This window comes from Manacus vitellinus, unplaced genomic scaffold (assembly GCF_001715985.3).
Source record: "Manacus vitellinus isolate BGI_N305 unplaced genomic scaffold, ASM171598v3 scaffold_1_pilon, whole genome shotgun sequence".
NCBI classification, from domain to species: Eukaryota; Metazoa; Chordata; class Aves; order Passeriformes; family Pipridae; genus Manacus; species Manacus vitellinus.
This window is the reverse complement of record NW_021939396.1, coordinates 21,917,702-21,937,530: the sequence shown is the minus strand read 5'-3', so window position 1 is coordinate 21,937,530 and position 19,829 is coordinate 21,917,702. Positions and strand designations below refer to the sequence as shown.

The window sequence follows — 19,829 nt, the reverse complement described above, 5'->3', positions numbered from 1 at the left end:
TAAGTGGGATAACAATGATGGACAAGAATGCAATCTCTGTCAAGAGGTAACGAGCAGTTTTTGTGGCTTCAGGGCCAGATTAAAGGACTGATAACAGAGGCATCCTTGCCTGGTGTTCCTGCTGCTTTAATAGGCCTGAAAATAAGGCTGTTACATAAAAGTGATATGAGGGCTTTGATTTCAATTGTTAGCTATAGGTAATAGTCCCTTAAATATTTGGCCTTCATAAAAACTAAAAATAGTTTTATGTAGCTAGAATTTGCAAACTTTTTTTTTTTTTCTCCTAAGCATATTGAAATGCTAGTACAGACCTTTCTCTGTCCAAGCCTACTGACTAGGGACTTGTTTTCCCAACTTTTCTTTTGTGAACATCCTGGAAGTAGTCCATGGACCCCCATGGATTCTCAGCTGACAATCAAGAAAACATTTCTAGAGCAAATACTAAATCAAATTTATTTTTACATAGCATAAAATTGCAAAGCATGGTTTCAGTGCTTGATACTCACTTAAGCACCGTGAAGTATTCTTTTATTTTCATTAACCATCTCTCATTTTTCTAAGCTTAATCTTCACAGACTTATTTTTAATGGCCGTGCATTTTTTGTTTAATGTTGGACTTTTCTTTTTATTCTTAGCCTTAAGGCATTTTTCATTCCAAGTGATCTAAGGCAGCCATGTACTTCTAAACAACTGGGATAAAAGGTGCAAGCTGTGGGTGTAGAGCGAGTGCTCCTACTCAGAGTCTACTCGCCAGCTTGCAAAGAGAGTCTGTTTGGGAACAGTGTAATGAATGCATTTATCTGTGCAGGTGCTTGGGGATTTTTAAGCTAGAGTATGCTTCTTTGTGCCTTTGGTTTGAGAGGGTGCTTGTGTCCTGCCTGAGTTCCACCAGTGGGCAGAAGCAAGGGGTTCTGGCCAGAGAGGCTACAAAGCATCTTCCTCAGATGGAGCTTGATGTCTGATCTGGATGCATTTGGAGTTCACTGTACCATGTATTTCTCCTATAGTAAATATTGTACTAGTTCTATAATACTGCGGGGAATAGTTTTCTCATTCTGGTGGAGTTGTGCCATCCACAGTACTAGATACTAAGTAATGTTTCACATTGTATCCATTGCATCCCCAGAAAAAAATACAATGGATTCTGAAATTGGGGCTGAAAGCTACCCAGGCTTTTCTTCCTTTTCTGTTCCTCTGTTTTCAGCTGGTTTAAATCCTGAGAACATCCCAGCATTGTAAGAAATAAAAGCTTTTGGTAACTGAAGAGCCATAATTCATCGAAAGAAAGGGAGTGAATATGATGGTGGGGAGCCTGGCTGCCCAGGCACTTGCAGTTTGGGCTAGGTTGGGTTAGCTGCTCAGCTAATTTAGTTCTTACAGGAACTAAATTGTTACAAGAGCTGCCAGGAGTCATTTCTGTCTTCTCTCTGTTCTCTGTGAGGCTGGAAAGAGCAAGAAAACAGGACTGCTTGTTTTGACAGGGGAGGGGAAAGTTTTTGGAGGTTTTATTTGGTTTTTGAATTTTACTAAGTTTGCTTCTGACATAGACAGAAGAGGGAAATGGTCTAGGGAATAAATTGATTGGTAAGTTCATATTTTTATTTAACACAAAAAATTCTGGGGATGGATGTGTGATGCTTCTGTTCCCAGACTAGTTTTCATTCACTAACTTTTGCAAACTCAGGCTATTTCTCACCTCTTGCCAAATGCAATTTCCATTGTTAGGAAATTCCTGCATGTAGGTCTTCAATTTTTTTTTTCCCAATTTGGCATTGGGTAACATTTACTGCCTCTGATATCTTTTGAATATTGTGTGGCTTTTCTACACTCATGGTCAGCCACCTGCATTTCCTTTTCAAAATGTTTTGGTTTTTTCCTGCCTGATGTTAAGGAGTGGTCTCTTTTGTACCATGCTTGTGTCTGAAAGTAAAGTGGGGTGAAGTGGCTTGGTCCATTGTGGCAGCTGGATCAAGAGCAGGATATTTGTCTCGTGACAGGGAGTTGTTTTCCCATACGGAAACAGTCTCAGCTGTGTCTTAATTACAATACCACCTATACACCTACCACGGTACTTCATGACTTCCTTTGGAGACATCTTTTAAAGGAATCAAGTCATTTGATGGTGACCAGACATCATCTCGAATTTCTGCTTTGGACTGCAGCCAGTTCCAGGCAGACCATGTGAACCGACAGCAGATGAGAGCAGGCCTTTTGTAAACTTATATTAAAACCAGGGTTCTTTCCCCCTCCCCCCCACAACATGTCCCATGTGGGGGGAAAAGTGGCCATAGAAGGAGCAGACTTAGACGAAGTATCATATTGTTTTTCTTTTCCTCTGTAGAAGAAAACCAGGGTAACGTTGTTTTAGTTTAGAGCTGTCCAGAGATGTGTAAGGTACCCCTGGTGCAAAGATCTTTTTACTCTGACATACACTAATAATCAGGATGGCCTCTCTGCTTTCCATGAAGAATAATTTTTTATTGCAGATAAAACTGAAGAGCAGTTTTTTGCTGTGAAGAAGCTTAAAACAGTAACCTGTTGCCACAAACCTCCTAAAAAGAAGTAAAAAATGTTTTCAACAATATTTTTTAGATCTCTGAGAAAAAAAGTTACCTTGGAAAGTCTGATATGGGTCTTTGCATACAGGAGTTACCCCATATATAGTTTGGCACTCCTTTAGAAAAGCTTCAGTGAATGCGGGATAGAATAAAATTGGCAGTCAATGCCATGCAGTAATAAGTAAGGTGGAAACATTTGGGACTCAGAGCAGCAGTTTTGGGTGCTTATATGAGATACAGAATAGATGCATTTTGGTATAGCATTTTGGTGTTTGGGGTTTTTTTTACTCAAAAATCCATTTAGAACTGTCATACTTTCTTCAACAAGTCATCACAAACAGGCATTCACAGAAATGCTGGTAAAAGTAATAGCAATAATAGTACCTTCTCAGTCATCAAAGCTACATGGCCCTCATAAGGAAGTTTATTCTCTGTTAGAAAAGCTGAGGAGGAAGGCAGTTGCTAGTATTTCGAAGCCTGAATTGTCAGTTTAAAAGATGTTTGATACCTTGTTCTATTTTCAGCTGATTTTAGCAGAATCTCTCTTTAGTGGAGAAATACTTGCAGACGTAAAAATCTGGTGCTAGTTACAAGAAACCAAATTTTTAGCCTATTGAAGCTGCAGTTAAATTTTAGGAGAGACTTGTTCATTTAGGAATTGGAGCATCATGCTGCCTGATCCGGTTGAAAATGTGATAATCCTTAATCAATAGCACTGTCTTAGAAACATTTGTATTCTGTAGTCCCAGTTGTTTGTTCTAATTTCTAAAGAGTTTTGTGACGTTTGGCTCAACTAACCTCTGAGGTAGTTCTCGATACATGTTCTTGTTCATTCCCATTTGAGATCAAATGAACAGACTTCACATGACAGCTTATAGATTTGTATATTTGAGATCTCGACAGAGGGCTTCAGTCCTGGGATTTGCTTCTTTCTTGTTACAGAAGCTCTGAAGAGTGTATTTGCAAATCCTCTTTATTCATTCATGCATTTAATAAGATGAAGTGTGGTTTTCATTGTGTGGCCTTGGATTTTTTTTTTAATGCTGTAATTTTTACAAATTTGTATAACAACTTAGATGAATGCGGGGCATAATCTGAAAGTATAAATTTCAGTGTGCCATCAACAACTTAAAAAGTAGAACTGAAGATAAAGAGACTGCTGTGCTGGAGAACTGTTATCTTTTTAACTATTCCCTCTTATCTGTTTTCCAGAGAACAGATTTGACCTCTGATAAAGATTTATACCTTGACAACAGCTCTGTTGAAGAAGCATCAGGCGTCTATCCAATTGATGATGATGATTATTCTTCTGGGTCAGGTTCAGGTGAGACAACACATCACAAATTGATTTAAAAAGTGTAAGAAGTAATGCAATTATTTGAGGAAAAGCCGTGCAGTTTTCCTTTATAAGTTGGGGATGATACTTTCAGTGAATATCATGAGTACTGGGCTCTCTATTTATGGAGCACTAAGCACCCCTGCGGGCTGGGTTTTAAGTATTAACTTTCTGCTCTTTTCTCTTACACCTTAGTTGCATCATTTCACTGCGTTATTTTCTCTCTGCTGGGTATCTTCTTTCCCTCTGGTTTCTGTGTAGGTCTCTCTGGAGTTTAGTAATAAGGATTAGGCAAGGCTTAGTTCTCCCATGACATAATGCTAATTTAGCAGCAGCAATCTTGTTTTCTCTTATATGCAGTCAGGTTCACGTAAACATGGTGTCCATTTCTCTTTTGTTGTTGTTCTTTTAACTTTAGAAGTCTAGATACTGCCGAAAAAACATGAGTTTTCTCTGAGGTAATTACATGCATATAGTGAATAAAGAAATTCTTAAATATAACATACTGATTTCTCAGACTTAAACACTCATTAGAGGCATGTAGCTAGCTGAAAATTTTTCAAAAAAACTGTCAGTGAAACCTCATTAATCATTACTCTTAGAAAGCCTCTTTGAGGAGTATCTTCTAGACTAGCTTGGTGGCTTCAACCATTAAAAGCTAAGTGAAGGATTTTATGGTAGTTCTGGAAAAGACATTTCCTTATTGTTGTGAGTATTTGCTGAGCTGTTGTGGAAATCCCATTTATTGTCCAAGTATGTTACTTATTTTTTGTTATTGTACTTTTTGTAATATATCTTTTGATGTTTATACATACTGGTTTACTTTTAAAGGATGAGCCCTTCTTCTAACACCTTGTCTATGTTATCTTGTAAACTACACTTGAGATTTTTTCGAATTTGTGTTTTTCTGTTCTTTTGGTGATTCAAAGATATGTTAAATTAAGTCTGAAGAGGTCTGATTATGCTGCCAGGCAAATCCAGGCCCATGGTCATTGGTATCTGGGTGATACTCTGTGTTTTGAGAGTCCTCTGTAGGAGAAATTTGACATTCCAGTGAGATCAGAGGCTCAATTGGACCTCCTTGCTGTAGACTTCTTCAAGGAGAGATTTATTATTTCATTTGAAAAAAATAATTAATGAATCAGTGATTTCATTCAGTTCACAGTACTGCCTAAGGAAAATTCTGACCTCCAGGAAAAAATGCACTTTCAGTCAACATCCCCTTCTGTCATGTCTTCAGGTGCTGGTGACTTTGTAAGCTTCGGGAAAGGACATATATTGACAATAAATAATTGTATGAAGAATGGTCTGGTTTGGGTTTTTTTCATCCCTCTGTGGAGTTTTGCTGTTTCTGATGTGGATAATTCAAAATACAGCCCTGGTTTTGAAGTGGAAAAGACTACACAAGAACTGGCTTCAGATTTTATTAACCCAAGGTTTGTAAAGGGCAAGTGTAGGGTACTACACCTGGGGAGGAATCACCCAAAATACCAGTACAGGTTGGGGCTGACCCACTGGAGAGCAGTTCTACTGAGAAGGACCTGGGAGTCTTGGTGGATGACAGGTTGACCATGAGCTGGCAGTGCCCCTGCGGCCAGGAGGGTCCATGGCATCCCAGGATGCATCAGGAAGAGTGTGGCCAGCAGGTCAAGGGAGGTGATCCTACCCCTCTGCTTGGCCCTAGTGAGGCCACATCTGGAGTACTTTGTCTAGTTCTGGGCTCCTCAGTTCCAGAAAGACAAGGAGCTACTGGAGAAGGTCCACTGGAGGGATACAAAGATGATGAGGGGTCTGGAGCATCTCTCATATGAAGAGACAATGTGAGAGCTGGGCCTGTTTGGTCTAAAGAAGAGAAGACTGAGAGGGGAATCTTTTTAATTCATTTAAATATCTCATAGGTGAGTGCCAAGAGGATGGAGCCAGAATCCTTTCAGTGGTGCCCAGTGACAGGATGAGGAGCAATGACCATAAACTAAAACACAAGAAGTTCCACCTCAACATGAGGAAGAAATTCTTTACATTGAAGCTGGCAGAGCACTGAACAGGCTGCCCAGGGAGGTCGTGTAGTCTCTCTCTCTGGAGACATTCAAAACCCACCTGGACATGTTCCTGTGTATCCTGTTCTAGGTGACCCAGCCTTAGCAAGGGGGTTGGACTTGATGATCTTCAGAGGTCCCTTCCAACCCTAACTATTCGGTAATTTCTATGATCTCTGTCATAAAAGTGGAGTCGAAAGGACAGAATCTAGCTCTAGACATCACCAACAGTAATGCCTTGGCTTTCTTTTCTTTCTTTTCTTGTGCTCAGCCTTGAGCCGTGGGTGGAAGATGGAGTGTATGGCATGCACTTTTGCTGTCTCTGGCACTCTCTGTTTCTTTCCTACAGGAAAACAGGAAAAGTCTCATTGTAGACTGAGACAAGCTGGATGCCCCTGCAGATAACTCATGTGACAGTACCTAGATCTAATATTTTTGAACAAAGCAAGAAGTCTTTAGTTCAGGGAAGCAAAGTAGCATCCTCTCCACCCTACTCCTCCTATGCTTACTGCTATCTCTGTTTTATGTAGAAAGTGTCCTGCAGGTGTAACATTGATCAGTTTTTCTGATATTATGTTCAATCTGTCTCTCTTTACTCGATACTCAGTGATGTAATATTTCTAACAGAAAGAACCTTCCCACTCATGAGTGGTTTTCTTGCTATGTAATTCCAGTCCAAGCAAATTTGATCCAGCAAAAATCCAGAATGACAACACGCTGACTCCTTCCCTTGCTATGAAAATTGTTAGCTGCCACCAGGCCTATGGAGATTAAAAGGAATTGTCAGCACCACCATTAATGCCCTTGCAGGTCTTCAAGCAGCATTAACATGGACAAATGTCACTGTAGGCATGACACATTTCAGACTAGAAATTGGCTTTCCGTAAGGAGTACCAAAGGTATTCTGTTTTTTTCTTTTCTCTCCCTTCATAGCCTCTTTAACTACTGTTGTGCCTTTGCCCAAGTGTTCAGTCCAAATCCATTGATCAACAATTTGCGAAGGAGCCATGCCTGCTTCCTCATTGTCCTATATCAACACTAGAATATCCATAGTGAATTCATTAGTCCATTGTTTCTTTATTGCAGTCTCCATCTCTGAGGGAATGCTTCAGTCTATTGTCACTCTTTTTAGTGTTGGTGGTTTATATAGGATAACAATAAAAAGTAAAAATAGTTTTCCTGCCTATATACAACTTGAAATGCTTTTATAACTAGTTACTTTTTTCTCTGGCATGAAAGATTTTCACTGAACCTTGATCTTGGAGATAAGTGCAAGTAACTGCTAAGAAGTGTGACTACCCTTATGTTAAGGAAAGGTACCATCACTTTCAGATTTATCTGCAAGTTCTTTGGAAGACTGCCTGTTGTTCTTGTGTCTTCTCTTAAGTTACTCATGGTAAATACATACAATATATATATATCAGAAAATCATGCAAATTTTTCCTTGACTTTCTTGTCTTCCCCAACCCACTATTTCTCAGCAGCTTGAGTTGAGAAGGTTAGCTCAGGATGAACTAGGTGTAGACTGACTGGGGACTGTTCTTGGAGGAGAGTTGTGGTGATAGGATTGGAGTTTCTCCAGGCAACACAAGAGCAGATCTGCTTTGGCTCTTGACCTAAAGGGAAGCTGATGGGGGGGTCACATGGCTGGGGAGTTGAATGGCCGGGGGCCGTGGGGCTGGGGAAAGGGAGGGCACGTGCACTCTCCCAGGTGCTGAACAGGAACCATCATGGGTCCATGGCCAACCCTGGATGCCCCTGGCCTGTATGGCAGTGTGTCTGGCAGGCATTCCAGCTGGGGCCACACACCCTCTCCTGCTGTGCTTCCTCTCGTGGTGCACACAACACAGAAAGTATTCATTTTCCCTTTACTAAGGTCCCACTTTCAGATCATCTTGGAGCAAGAGCTTCCTCTGTCCACCTGCTAAACCAGCCCAAGCATGCTTCATGACATTGGTTGCGTGGTTGTCCAGGTCCTCTGACATAAAAGGCTTTGTTGGGGATTTTCCCTCCTTGGGTGAGAGTTATCAGAGACATGACATCCTTGCACTATCTCCAATTATTTCAGCTGCAGTTCCCTGAAGGGCACTAGTATTATGTTTTTAGTGTCATCTCTGGGTGCCTAACACTATGTTGATTAGAATTGCTTTGGGGACTTTGCAGTGAATAGGAATGAGGTAAGCCAGCTAAAAATGTGTCATTCTGGTGTGTGTCACATCACTGATAGAGATCGAAGGTGTGAGATGGTGGTTATGTGTGTGCCCACCTTATCACTAATTTGCTTGTGGTGGTAGTACTCCTATAGTGTGATGTGCAATAGCAGACAAATATGATGCCAAAAGACGGGGAGGAATGATTGGATTTGTTTGGTAGGAAGTGTTAATCACTGGCTGGTTTGCAAGTAAAAGTGCTAACTACTATGGGCTTTTTTTGTCTACAACTATCTATAAAGTGATTTCTACTTTCTATACAGTAATTTAAGCTGGCACAAACTTGATTTCCTCAAGCACTGAGTGTGGTAAAGAGTATTCACATTCCTGTCATCCAAGGGGTGGCTAATAGACACATCACCAAGGGTTATATTAGATATTTCCAATACAACAGCACAATTTAGAGCTATTTTGACCACTATGAAGACAGCAGTTGGGCATCCTGAAGAAGTTACAGTGGATAAAAGATGGTGTGTGATGGTTGAGAGCTCTCAGCTCTCTTCCACAGAGATGGCTATGGGTTTAATTACTGCAGGGCTTTTGTGGTGCCCTGACTAAGAAGGCAGTATCTATTTGTAGGGGGACTCAAGGCAGTGAATACCCAGCACCATCACCCAAGCTGGCCAAATCTAGAAACCACTTATAGAAACTGTGATGTTTTCAAGACTAAGAAGTAAGCTCTTATACTCCAACTGCTTCACCGTGTTCCTCTTAACAAACCTAGTTGGAAGTTACATTCCTGACACTAGGTATTTTCTTTCCAATCCTATTTGGATTCAATGAGGGAAGTGGTTCTCTTTTTTGTGCCTTTTAGGGAACATGATACTATGTAAAATGCTATTGCTGTGTTTTGGAGAGGATTAGTAATGGGGTTTTTGATTCTTCAGTCTTATTTACAGGTAATTCTTAGAATACTACTGTCAGTATAGCAAGGGCAATGTCTTCCCCTTGTTTAGATCTACTCCATGCAAATCTGAGGCCTGTCTAGATAAAGCTAATTGGAAGGCAGGAACCGTGGGGATGTGTCTGAGCCAGTAACTGAGTCAGTCACCTAAACAGTAGGTGCTTTGATGTTTTAGGAATTGTCAGAATTCTCCTGAGACCATATGCAAGAGGATTTGGGTACCTTTGGTGAAAATCTAGTGACTGGTCCCAGAGTTAGATCAGTCACCCATTTGTTGAAAGATGGTAAATCTGCATCATCCTTAGCCAAAGAAGTTCAGACCTGTAGTGCTTACCATTTTATCTGGCAGACACAACTACTGCCCGAAGCAAAGGTGGCATCTAAGGATTTGGAGGAGCAGTTGTGATTAAATGGGGCTTTTCATTTCATAAAAAGAAGAAAATAAATTTCTGTACTCTTAAAGTGGGTTTTATCACATCTCTAATCTGACAATCAAATTTAGTTTCCTTGACTGTGAAAGCCTTGTGTAATATGGAGGAACTTTGGAAGGTAAAGCAGGCTGAGCTACCCATTGGGCCATTATTTCTCAAAGAAAACTCTTGAGTCAAAGCCAGAAAAAAATTCCTGTTGGATGCCTTTCCTCACCTATGTTTTGAAGCAGGATGTTGATTTTTTGATCTCTGAGTAGCATTTCAGGGAAATACCTGATTCTTGTTATGAGGTCTTCATTCTGAAGGTTGTGCTGTAATTTTGGTACATCTGAAGGTTTTTTCCAGTATTATTCTGTGCCAGTATCTTTAATTACTTTTTTTAATGATTCTAAATTTTATTTTCTACCATACAAAGGTTGTTTTAGTTATTGTCTTGTTAATACCGTGCCTTTCAATGCCAAATGTATGTAATTCTTGATCATGAGTTCAAAACATCGTTATTGCACTCATATTTTCAGCCTGTTTTATTTCTCTAAGAAAATAAGTTAAAAAATCTGTTTGGAATGAGTGAGTCATACTGTTCTGTTGTAAGAGGATATCTTTTTATTTGTTAGGAACTATTCTTATGCACATTTGCTAGATTTATTACCCAATAGTTACTTGGGTAACCAGTGCCTGTAATGAGCAGAACACATTGAGATTCCTAAGGAGTGTCCAAGAATAGGTCAATTCTTTTTCCTCTTTCAGGTCTTGCAATAATTTAGTCTCTTTCCTGTTCTTCTTCCTTTCACTATCACTAAAGGATATTTATGAGACATGTCCATTATCTTATTCTAAAGGAGCCTTCATACTCCATCAGAGCTTTGAATGTGAAGGAAATTAAATTTAAGGTAATCTTTAGGGAGTTTTTTGTCCTCTTACTCATTTCAAAAGAAAAAAGGCTTCTGAATTATGTGGAGTTTAAAACCATGGGAATTTCTAGTGACTGAAACATAAAGTAATAACAATCTGCTTTTAGATAGAAAATGATTGGGTTTTTGTTTGAGAGTTCAACAGATGTGCTGTAGAGGAGAAATTTTGTTGTTGAAGGAGTATGTTACAGGGAAAACTGTTCAGCTCAAGGTATAAGTAAGGTTAAAGAAGTTTACTGATTTATTTATGATATGTAATTAAATAGCAATCATTGAACTATACTTTTAGGCTTAATATCAGCAGATAACCACAATACCTGCCACTTATAAAATGGTAACATACAACCCCAAATTTCTAAATTACCTTCTGTAACTGATCCAAATGTGTGCCACATGCACACAGACATCCTTCTCACAGGCTATGGGTGTGTAAGCTCCCCTTATCTGAATGTACCAGACTCTCTGCCCATACACTCTCGCTGTAGGATACTCAGATACCCCCAGCCCCATGTGATCCAGGGCATCACCACCTCCTGCCACCCCCAGGAGATGACCCTGCACCCCAGGGTGTTGGTTCCAGCAGTGCCCCCATGGTGGCTGTGGGAGAGCTGGAGGTGGCTGCTGGGGGCACCCACAGGGTGGTGAGTGGCACTGCCAAGCCCCAGCAGAGCCCTTGGTGTGATGAGGCCTCATCAGACCCCATGGCACTGGGTCTGCCCATGTCACACCAGCCCTGATGGCTGCTGCTTCCACTCCAGACTTTCTACCCCTGTTACAAGTGTTAATGCTTTCGTCTTACCTCTTTTCAGGATGGGTCCTTCTGTATGAAAAGTATCATGGTCATTTCCTGATTACTGTTTATTCCAGCTGATGCACTCCCTTCCTTATTCATGGGATCGCTTGGGTCAAATATTGTCCTGACAGTTTGGGGCACACTGTTTGCACTCACATCTTTATCTTAGCAGGCACTGTTATCTAAACCCCTTGCCTGGGGTGGGCTGTGCAAGCACCTCTATGTTGGTGTCATAATAAAACATATAATTGGTCTGGAAGAATTTCACAGGTTAATGAAGTGTTATGTTTTGTCTCCAGGTGCTGAAGAAGAGGAGGATAGTGCAGTTATAACAACATCCAGAACGCTTCCAAAGTTACCAACTACTAGTGATGCATCTAGGGCTGAGACCACCACGGTGAAAATGCAGACCAAGGGGCCTGCACAAACAAAGGTGCGTGGCTGGAGAGCAACACCATTTAAAATTACTCCACTGTACCCTATTGATGGCTTGATGTTAACACTCTTTTATTTATATGGATTAAAAAGCCCCCACAAACTTTACTTAATGCTACTATAGCCTGTTAAATGAGTCCAGAGCTGTTTGGTTTCATTCCTACTGGAAAGTCTGCATAGAAATGTCTGGATTTCACATGAAAGAAAAGAGAGATGCAAAAAAGAATATATCATGATACACAGGACAGTTTCTCATGATACTTTTGAGTCTAAGCTGTACCTTTTTTACATCTCTCAAAGAGTTATTAGAGAAGTCTGCGTGAAATTTCCCTTCTCAAGGGAGAATGCTGTGTGGTTTGACCATAGTTTGAACACTTGCCAGGTTCCATTAACTATTTCAGTATTTCTTTCTACTACCATAAGTAGTACTGTCCAAGTTACCTTCAAAGGCATTCTGCATATAACAAACCTGATATATTAATTTCAGAATTGTTATTCCGAAGCTGTTATTCTGATAAACACAGGCAATATTAACAGCTCTTTGCTAAATATACCTTTGAAGGTTTTAAACTTACAGGTAGTGTTTTTCATTCTGACATCCTGATGACAAATAGATCCAGTTACAGTGTTGTCTAGACCATCTTTCTATGGTCTAAAAACTTTCTATGTGTTGTGTTTGGTATTGTGGAGTATGTGTGTGAAGCCACAGCTACATGACTGTGGCAGTGACTGTGCTAACTTGTGGTGTACCCTCTTTGTAAGCAACACTGTTTCTCTTTTTGTGCCACAGTCACCTGAAGAAATTGATAAAGAGGAAAGATCTGAGGTGGATGCCAAGAAAAAGAGCGATGAGCCAGGGGATGACACAGATGTCTTCACTGAGAAGCATTCAGAAAACCTCTTTCAGAGAACAGAAGTTCTGGCAGGTGAGGCAGTGTTTGCCAAGGTCTATCTCACCAGAAATAAATAGAAAACAGAAGGGATTCATATAAAATAATACAAACTCAACATCTGAGTTTTCTTGGTATATTCATGGTATTAAACACGTTAGTACCAAGTACATTCATAGTTGGTAGCCAGTGGTTGATTTGAAGAGAATGAAATGGGCATCTTCAGGAGATATTTGATAGTTAAGTCTATTGCTAATTGATTCAATGCCCACAAGTTGAATACTGCCAGCTGAGTATCTGAAGCTTCCACAACTTATAAAAGGAATTACAATTTGATTGATGTTTGCAATGAAGAAATGTATTTCTCACCTCCCAAGAGCACGTTGCTGTCTGGTCCATTGGTACAGATGGACACTGCCTGGGAGGAGCTCATGGCAGGTGTGGATAGAGGGAGAGGGATTGATGAGCACCAACTGTTAGGGTACAGATACCCCTTAGGATACAGAGGGTCTATTTCCATGCATTACCCAGGGAGGCAAAAGATGGCCACCTTTGTTTTCACTACATGTGAGGGGTTTTTTGGTGTAAGAACAGTGTTTACAGGTACACTTCCCCCCCATGTCCTTGGAAGGGATGTTGGGAGCCATGAAGTCACACAGTTTTGGACCACATCTTCCAATGAGCATCAAGATGTGAAATAGCATTAAATCCACATCAGTGGAAGCGTGTGGGTTTGCTCCTGAAGTCTAGTTGGAGTTGATACTTTGCACACACTCACAAGTGCAAGAAGTGTTCTCTCCTGTTATTCATCAATAGGAAATTCATTTCAATCTAGAGTCAGTGAAAACGGACAGAGAAAAGGGAAAACCCATTTCTTAGCTAGGGTAACAAAATACTTCTTTTAAAGACGAAAATGTAATTGTTTAAAAATGAGTTTGAAAGACAACTTTATACTCTGGCAGTACTAGTGGCTTTCTTAATTGGGGTTTTGAAAAAATTCTAATAACTTTTTTAGAACTGTAGGTTGTTGGATCACTGACTTGTAGGTGGAATGTCCTTTTAAATGATTGCCCTTGTAAACACAAACAAGCTTTCTGACAATATATTTCAGGATACTAATAATGAAGACAGTTGCATAATGGAAGCCCTTTTCTGCAATTTGAAAATAATAGCAAACTCGTTGTGTGGGGTGAAAAAGAAGCATGGTGCTTAACTTGTTTTTCTGGCATATTGTAAATCTCTGTTTCTTTGATTACAGCTGTTATTGCTGGCGGAGTTATCGGTTTTCTTTTTGCAATCTTCCTTATCCTGCTGCTGGTATATCGCATGAGAAAGAAGGATGAAGGCAGTTATGACCTTGGTGAACGTAAACCATCCTGTGCTGCCTATCAAAAGGCACCTACTAAGGAGTTTTATGCATAAAATTCCAATTTAGTGTCTCTATTTATGAGATCACTGAACTTTTTTAAATAAAGCTTTTGCATAGAATAATGAAGATTTTTTTTTTTCATTAAAGAGCCATTACGGCACCTTTATGATAAAACCCCATTGTATTTAAAACTTTTCATGTATTCTTTTAAAAATGTAAAATTAAAACTTAACATTTGCAGTGTTCTGTGAATAACAGTGGCAAAGCATTATTTTATAAAACCATTGATGTTCACTGAATGATTTTTAAAACTTTATGCATAAATATAAAATAATGAAAATTATTGTTTTATCCTATGGTTCAATGAAAGTTGTTTAATTTTTGTCAGCATGTCTCAGATTGATCTTACAAGTTAGTTTTTATTTCATTAATTTATCTGTTTCCAAAAAATGCCTTTTTGTAGTTGTCATGGTGCAATTTGTCTTCAGATAATTCAGATAACAGTAACTTTTAGTGTAAATGTAATTTTTCAGCTATGTAAACTTTAACCTTCACTTTGTATAAATTTAAGTGTCAGATTATCAATTTTACACTTTGCATTGTTTCTCAGCTTACCTGTAGCTTCAGTGAGATTTGTAACAGTAAATTAATGTGTAAAATTGGATTATTACTACAAACTGTATAGTCGTATTCTTACTAAACAAATCTCCTGTAAGGAAGATTTGGAGTAAGCTACTGACGAACCTAAGCAAACCCAAAGACTCTAACAGTATTTTGAGAAGTTGCTGCAGATTTCTATGGCCACTGTATTTGTTAGTTATTTTCAATTTGAAGGTACAAGTAGAGGTTTAAATTTTTGTTCTTTAAAAATGCATTTAAGTTGTAAACGTCTTTTAAAGCCTTTGAAGTGCCTATGATTATATGTGACTCGTCGCAGACTGGTGTTAATGAGTATATAACAGTAAAAGAAAATGTTGGTATTTTATAAGCACAGACAATTCTAATGGTAACTTTTGTAGTCTTACATGGATAGACATAATTGTAATTTGGGAACATAAACACTACTGAATAAATCATGTGGCCTAATACTGAGAATTCCATTGTGATATACTTTTGTATGCTTTTCATTTTATGTCTACTTGCTTATGTTCTAATGTCACAGAGTACATCTAGTAGATCTTAAAAATCTAGACCAAAAAAAGAAAGGCTGTTGATCAGACTTATCCTCACACCAGATTTATTGCTGAAGCGGCAGAGAAAAACGAGAATGTTCAATTCTTGCATCTGGTGTATGAGTTATGAATCACTTGACTGTTGCATTATATTTAATGGCAGTATTGATGCAGACCTGTTCTTCCTGCAAATGTTGTTTTCCCTACTGTAAAATTCAAAGGAATACCCTAGCTCATTTACTGTGTGTATTGGTTTTTGATTTGTTGTTTGAGTTTGGTTTTTTCCCTGGCCCGTTGGAGAATTTTGGTTTATTCTGCTTGGACTCCAGTAGAAGAGTTGAGACAAGTGGAATGTCTTCATAAGAGAAGAAAGAAATATTCCGGATAGAAGAGAAAAGGTTCTGTTGCTTAGACCTTAGAAAGGTGTTGGATAGAGGGACATGTGGCGAAGACGATAGTCTGCCTCCTTATATTATGCTTTGTAACAGACAAATGGCTTCGTCTTCTGCTCTGTTGACCTCCTAATTTTTTATTTTTGAGATTTCCAAAATATAGGTGTTCAGGATGTCAAGCTGAAGTACATCTCAGAAATGGCAATGTATTGTAAATAAGATCTGGTAGCTCTTCAGATAAGAGTTGCATAATTTGTATTTGTTGCTGTCCCAAGGTCAGTGGTCATTTAGGAACAAACAAATGCTATCCTGTGCTCAAATATTTAATATATTGCTTTTTACTTAACTGGCAAGTTTTTTGAAGCCATACAACTTCAGCAAGTAAAAACAGGGTAAGAATTTAACAGGTATATCTTATTGTGCAATATTTAGTGAACTTCAATTAGTAAAATAACTGCTTGAAATAACTGTGCCAAGAAAAGAAGATTTCTGGCAAATGCTGTGCCACTGCTGTAAAATAAAGCATTTGTTAAAGTGCCAAAATAAAGTCTACCATGCCTAAACTAATACTTTATTTGTATAGTCTGACATCCAGTTTTTTGAAGCCCACTTTGCTTAAGGTAGTAGATCTGAATTTCCTTTAAGAGTGCAATTAATATTGCTGCAAATATAGCTATAAATATTAAACACAAGATAAACTGACTCCTCCTTCTTCTTAAGCAAATTAAGTAACTGTTTTGATCTTACTTATATATGTAAGACTCTGCCTCTATACCTACTGTATAGGCCACTTTATCCTACATAGACATCTGTCGTAATGAAGAAGGCTGCCAAATATTATGCTTGTCTAGTTTCTTCTGCATCTGTTTACAAACAGAAGCAATGGTAAAGTTTCAGCTTTATTTCACCATTCACCTTTTTTCCCCTACACATCCATTACTCACTCTGTTATATGCGGAAGAGTTAATGCTTCAGCTTTGTAGATGAACCCGAATATTCCAGTCCTCCCACCCTCTCTAACAAAAACCTGAAACCTTTTTAACATGCAGTAGGTGTGTTAGCAGAATTTATCATCTTGTGATCTCTTTGCCTTTCTGTTTTAAGTGCCAAACCATACTATTAGGGAAAAATACTAAGAGTCTTGGTTATAAACATCAGTTCAGTTTTCATCAGTCTGAAAACCAGGCTGATGCACTCGGCTTCCAGCAATGCCGTTCAGAAGAAATCGGCAGCTGAATGTGCGTCTCTCATGCAGAGGCTTCCTAGCACAAGTTGGTCTTTGGTTTTCCTTCCCTTTTGTTCTCCCCTTCCTGGATGTGTTTCTAGCAATACTCTGGCTTCTCATGGATGTTGCTGGGCAGCTGGGAGTCTCAGTGCCAGACTCTGGGTGCTGCGCCGCCTGCCTGCAGCTAGCAATGGCTTCTGTACCTCTGGGATGGCTTTTCCTAGAGACCCTTGGCTCTGCTGTGCTGGATCCACTGCAGCAGCTCTGGAATTCCTCAGCAACCTGATACGGTGTCTCCTTGTGATTGATAGGCTCTAGTATTTATCAAAATGCCACTTAGCTTTGATTTACCCTGGGTTATAAATGGTTACTTCCTCTTAGATTCTTAGCAAATGAAGCCAAATGCAAGTAATATAAAGCTGACGTTGAAAGAAGGCTTTTGCTTTGGCTTTATTCATGGCAAAATAACTTCAGAAGTTGAGTTCCTGGTTACTCTGCTTGCCAACTTTATGAGTGAATTGTAGCTCATGTTTACAGGCTGTATAGTTAGCTTTGTCTTCATTTTGAAATAGGATAAATTAAAATAAAAATTGTCCTCTTGTATCCTCTAACAAAAGAGCAGCATATTTATAACTTTGACTACTTGTTGCTCTTTGTTTTTCCTTGGAGCTGTGTATGGAAATGATGGTGGATTTCAGTCTTAAATGACAGATGCTAATTTTAAGCAACATATGGAATACAGGAAACTTTTGTAAGGACAGAAGTATCTAGATAAACATTAAATAAAAACTATTGGAGTGAGGGAGATGAGGATATTATGCTGAGTATTATGTACTTTGCTCAAGTAAGCAAATGAGAAGGGAAGAGGAATCCAAGGGGTGAAGCTCTCTAGGGAAACCATTATTCTTATAGATGGAAATAATACAGCAAGTTTTTTTAGGCTTGCAATCAATTTTATTTGTTACTTAGTACTTGCTTAATCAGACTGACATAATTTCCTTTAAGGAAATGTTTGTTGTCCACCTTTAATGAGCATAAATATTAATTTTGTTACATTTAAGCTTTTGTCTGTGTATCCCAGAGCTCTGAACCTTGGTGTCAAAACTCTGTGCCGTGGACCTTCAGAGTATTGCCTTTCCAAAACTTTCATCAGGCTGAGGAAATATGACTTTGCTGTACAGTTCATCTGAGAAAAAATACAGCTCATATACCACTCCCTGGCACGTCTTCTGGTCTTGGGATCGTTCATGGCTGGAGGAAAAGAGCAGTTTTGCTAAGGAGCTGGAGCAGGAGAGGGGGATGCTGACATGTGCATTTCATTTCCTCACCACTCTTGAGCTGACCAGGCACTGAGTTCAGCTGCGTGGGTGGGAGTGGGGGAGCTGTAACCCATCCCTGCCACTGGAAAAAAGATGCCTTGCTGAGATTTCTTCCTCTGTGAAGTAAAATAAGTTGTATATTTTTTTCTTTGAAAACAAACAAATGATAAAACTTAAGCTCAATAGAGCTAGAAATGGAAATGTGGGCTCCTGCCCTGACCCTTGTGATCCAGTTTCACATGTGCATCGGATGTGCTGAGTAGCTGCTTGCGTGGGTGGAAATCTGAAAATCCCTCTGTGTATTTGCAGTATCTGAGCATAGTTTCCAGTGGGGATGGGGGGAAGGGACAGGGCTCATATAGAGCTACAGACATTAATTTGGGGTGAGTGGAAAGAAGGTAGGAAGAGAAACTGTCCTGACAGCCCATGTTTTCCACTAGAAGTTACAAGGCATTTTGTTTTCTTTGAGTAGTTGCCTTTGCAAATTTGGTCTTAACAGAGACAATCTGTAGTCAGGAGAGTTGGTGTCATACCCTGAGAGACACTCTTGGTTGCACACAGCTTCCCAGCACATCAGAGATCTGTGCTACTTCTTGCAGATGTTGGCAGTCATAGCTTCTGCTAGCTGCTCGCCCCTGGAATTTTTGCTAAAGCAAAATGGATGCAGGACCTGCAGGGTTGACCCTGCATGTCTCATGCTGCCCAAATGAGGTGCTGGGAGGGCAGCAGAAGGCAATAACCAGGGTTCTGCATTGCACTTGGCAAGGTCTGGGTTGCTTTTGACCGTGGGAGGTGGGAAGAAAGGGATAAGATGTGCAACAGGGGCTTTGCCTATTGAAGCAACTTTTCACTTCTTTTTCATTTCTTTTTCCTTTTGGAAGAGGTCAAGCTTTCACTACCTGTAAATCCTTTAATATCAAATGTTTTGATGGCGTAGCCTGAGGAGCTCTTGAGGGTTTTAATTCACACCGCAGCTTAAAATCTGTAGATGTAGTAGATATGTAAAATTCTGTAGTTGGACTGGGGCTGAGGGCCTCTGTCTCTCATGGCTGAAGTTCAGGTCCAAAGAATTCCTCCAGCATGGCAGTTCAGCCTTGGCCTGGAGTGAGAGGAAGTAGGAATGCTTGTGAAAAACTTCCAGAAAAATATTGCAAAACCTGTAATAGTTTGTTGAAAATAAAACAGAGCCCAAGTTCTCCATAGGGGGTGGCTTTAATTAATTTAGATTTCTTCTGGGGCATTATGCAATTTTTTTTTTCCCATGGACTTTTTGTTGATTTGCTGAATGCAGAGGAAGCTTCTGATATTTTTCTATTTTTAATCCAAGTGCTGACGTATAAAGAACAATAACTCCACCAGACAACCTACTTGACGCTTATCTAGTGGTGGGAAACTAAGCTCAGTACAGGAAAAAGTTCCGTGTCCTAGTTACCCACCGACCTTGTATGGTCATATGTAGTTCTAGAGTGTAAACAAAGTTTGGTGCCCATTTTCCTGAGCTCCTGCAGTGGAACAGGAGCTTTCTCTAAACACTGCAGCTCCCCAGAGGATACCAAAGAGAAATGAGAACAGACTTTCTTTTTGATGTTTTTGTGTCATAACCCATAATACTAACGCTCATCTCCTTCCTACTCCCTGTTCTAAATATAGTGGCAGGGAGAAGTCAACAACCATCACACTAAATGGTACTGAAGGAATGTAAAACAGCCCAAAGTTCAGTTTTCATCATTCATCCCTGTAATTTCGATACCACAGAGCTAACAGAAGAGTCTCTTATGAAAGGAAGAGAAGCAGAGCGTGTGCTTCCTTCTGGACTAGCCCTTAGTGCCAGCTGAGTTAATGCTGACT

General features: G+C 39.6%; 1 protein-coding gene across 1 annotated transcript; it reads left to right on the top strand.

The window, feature by feature from the left end:
* Nucleotides 1–3,656: 3,656 nt before the first annotated feature.
* Nucleotides 3,657–16,004, top strand: SDC2 (syndecan 2; the record flags this gene model as incomplete). The annotated part of the gene is made up of 4 exons (XM_018074627.1): nucleotides 3,657–3,882; nucleotides 11,479–11,612; nucleotides 12,405–12,540; nucleotides 13,763–16,004. Coding segments are annotated over 4 exons (660 nt in total), but the record flags the coding sequence as incomplete, so codon positions are not given.
* Nucleotides 16,005–19,829: the final 3,825 nt, after the last annotated feature.